Here is a 3,465-nt window from a genome sequence, read left to right as displayed (position 1 = left end):
TCTCACAGGAGGATCCGTGGCAGAAATTCCAGGCTGACTCTTGGATTTCTACTGTGCAGTGGAGGTGTCAGCAGATCTGCATAAGAATTAGTCCTATTCCAAATGGTGGTTTGGTTAATCTCTTGCTTTTCCAATTTGGAATCCACAAGAAGAATTAACATGCTAATTTTGTTCCATGAGGATTTTTTTTTTGCTGCATGTTAATAGAGCAGAAAATACTGTATTCACTTGCATTGGAGGCAGAGTATTAGCAGATATCACATGGATTTCTGTGCAGAATCCACACTAAAATCCTCATCAAGTCCTACACATGTGAACATACCCATATAATTCCTATTAGTACCAGTAAACCAGTCAACTTATCAAATTTTAGTTCTTCTCAGAGCAACACAAAGCCAAACAATTGCATGACGTCCTAATAGAGAAGCTGTACAGTATATGATGTGACTGTCTTGCTACTGTGATGTCTTCTTCTTTCTCTCCACAGTGCTCATGATGTACCTATAACAGCTGCTGAAGAACATTGGTAGTAATATTCTCTTTTACTTCTGGACAGTTGTGGAAATTCTTTCCAATGCTGCCAGTATTCATTGTGGTTTCCATGGTTGTTTTGGCTGCCAGCACTATAATGGCAGTGTTCACTAACTCACTTATTATTGCTGTGAACATCATGGACAAAATCCAGGGGAAGAACCTTGGTCCTTCTGACCTCATTATGGTGACTTTGTGTATCTCCAACATAATATTTCAGTTCATCATGCTGGTTAATGACTATGTAAGTTTTCTGGAGACGGATCTCTACTTTTCCGATGCTGTCTATGTCATATTTACAGTCATGCTTATTCTTCCCGTATATTCTAGCTTCTGGTTTACGGTTTGCCTCTCCGTTAATTACTATTTGCAGATAATCATTTTCTCACACCCATTTTTAATCCGACTTAAGATTGGGGTTTCTCAGCTTGTTCCACAACTTCTCGTTGCTTCTGTATTTATAGCGATGGTCACCGGTGTCCCTGCAGTCTGGAACTTCTACAGAGATTCTTCAGGATTAAACATGTCAAGTAATATGACTATGGAAATCTCTGTCCCCAAATTAAATATTGTATATCTATTACCTAGTAACCTCATCAGTTGTTCTCTACCACTGGTTTTGGTGGCAATTGCAAATGGGTTAATCATCAAGTCACTTGTGACCCACACTCATAAGTCAGACAGAAATGCAAAAGGAGATCTTAGTGCACGTGCCGAGGGTCGAGTGCGGGCAGCAAGGACAATCAGTTGTCTCCTTATTTTGTATTTATCTTTCTATATATCAGAAATCTTAATGTTCATTGATGCCTTCCCTCCAAATAGTCCTGGGTTCTGCACCTGTCTAATGGTCATTTACAGTTATTCTCCTGCACAATCAATTGTTCTTATCTTTGGTAGTCCTAAACTAAAGCAGGTGTCTCTCAGTTTACTGCATTGTACAAGTGGCACTAACAAAGAGAAGTCCAAGACACCAAACGTTTTATTTATTAAATTAAAGGTCAAGAAGATGAAAACTGAACACAACCAAGCAAATTAAAGTGGTTTTCCGGGTTCAGGATATGCATGGGCTATGCTCAGGATGGACCAACAATTTCAGATCGGTGGGGGCCTGACCGATCAGCTGTTTGAATGGTCACTGCACTCATTTGAGCAGTTTGGTGTCATTGCTTACATGGAGCCATGTACCAGCATGCTGTCTACTTAGCAGCTGTATGGGCGTAGCATTTGCGCGAATGCTATGGCCCCTTCCAAAAGTTGGTCAGCAGGAGTGCCAAAAGTCAAACCTTTACCGATCTGATATTGATGCCCTATCATGAAAATAGGTCATCAATATTCTAAATCTGGAAACTTCTTTTAACCAAAGTCCTGACAATATCAGCCATTTTTACTAAGGTCTATCCTGCAAATTACACAACAGTACAAATAAAATGTACATATGTGGGTAAAATGTGTAAAAAATGTTTTTTTGTCATTAAAATGGCTTAAAATTTAGTAGGCTTTCTCTCTAAATTCTTCAAATTCTTGCTGGGATGTATGCAATGAGTTGTAGTATTTGAAGCGTGCTAACTTACACTGGAATCTAAAATTTACACAAATTTGGTATAATAATAAATGAAATGCCACATATTGTCATAAAGAAAACCTACAGTATAGCAGTGAGAATCTTTATGAATATAGCGTATAAGCCAGAAGGTCTTTAGACATGTGCCCGATCATTCTTAGATTACGGGATCTAGAACTCCACTCATCCACTAATTCTCTATACCTGCTGCTGGTAAAATGGTGGTGTTTTCAGAATCATCGTGTGTGAGAGGGGCCTCACTACTTAAATTACAATTACTTGTGGATGAATATGTGTAAATATATGTAGTACTTACACATTGTATGCTCAATAATATGTGACATGGCAGATTCTGTAGTCCAAAGTACAACATATATAGGAGGTGATAATTTGTGTATTTCAGCATGCTAATAGCTCAGCATAACCTCAGTCTCCTTAGTTTTCCTATATTACCATAGCTGAAGTCCCTTTTTTCAGCATTCTGTATGAATTGAGTACTCTTTTTCCTGGTCTCATGTACATATTTTGTGAATTTCTAGAATAGAATGATAAATCTGGAGAAGTCAGTTAAACCAGTCAATCTTGTATATTTTAATAAAGGTTTATGAAAAAAAGGTCGATTTTAATAAATGTTGAGCAATGGAAACCAAAATCTTGAACTAACTGAGGGCTGGATTCCAAATCACCTCTAAAATCAAAGGAAAAAATTCAAATCACAGACGGATTTGGGATGAATAGGGCTCATGAGTGTCCAAACAGCCTACCATATTAAAAGACTGCACTATGCAGAAACGGCCTGCAGCTTCTATGGCTGTGCTGCAGCAGGCCACAATTGCAGCAGATATTGAGTGTCATGTGGTCATGGCAGATGCTTTTCTAATCAATTAGCAGTGCTGACCTCTGTTTCTCTCTTACACATACTGCAGACAGTAGTACATGCCGTTGTCAGCTTCTTCTTGTAATTGCCATGTCAGACCAGCTTTGCTGCCCTGCTGCAGCCCCATACCAGTGTTGTCCATTTCTCGGCTTGCCTGCCAGCGTGCCAGTCCCTCCCTAGGGGCCATAGCACCATTTTAACTTCTCGTGGTAATTTCCCTGTCTATGGATGGGCTTTGGAATAAATTGCCATCACATTATTGGTAAATGTAAAAAAGGGGCATACCAAATACTATTAAATCACTGGTATGAACACATTTATAAAAAACGTTCCACAATTGATATTTATCACCTTTCTGGCCCAGATGTCACTTCCCTGTTATCCAGAAACCCAGCGTGTCTATCAGCTATATCTTCATTCTTCTCCTCTCGCTTCTTAAAACCCAACATGGAGAAAACTGAATTTATCATCTTTCCACCATGTCACTTACCCCGCC

At 39.1% G+C, this 3,465-nt stretch overlaps 1 protein-coding gene across 1 annotated transcript; it reads left to right on the top strand.

Moving 5' to 3' along the window:
* The first annotated feature begins 574 nt into the window (after window positions 1–574).
* LOC120991473 (taste receptor type 2 member 40-like) lies at window positions 575–1,892 on the top strand. Its single transcript, XM_040420280.1, has one exon. The coding sequence runs from the start codon at window positions 575–577 to the stop codon at window positions 1,565–1,567; it is 993 nt and encodes a 330-aa protein (XP_040276214.1). The 3' UTR covers window positions 1,568–1,892.
* The last annotated feature ends 1,573 nt before the right edge of the window (window positions 1,893–3,465 follow it).

Source organism: Bufo bufo, chromosome 2, assembly GCF_905171765.1.
Source record: "Bufo bufo chromosome 2, aBufBuf1.1, whole genome shotgun sequence".
Taxonomy (NCBI): Eukaryota; Metazoa; Chordata; class Amphibia; order Anura; family Bufonidae; genus Bufo; species Bufo bufo.
The sequence above is the reverse complement of the archived record's forward strand: the minus strand, read 5'-3'. Positions and strand labels throughout refer to the sequence as shown.

Excerpts from the sequence above, each read along its gene's own strand:
- LOC120991473 (XM_040420280.1), top strand. The coding sequence starts at position 575 with ATGCTGCCAGTATTCATTGTGGTTTCCATGGTTGTTTTGGCTGCCAGC.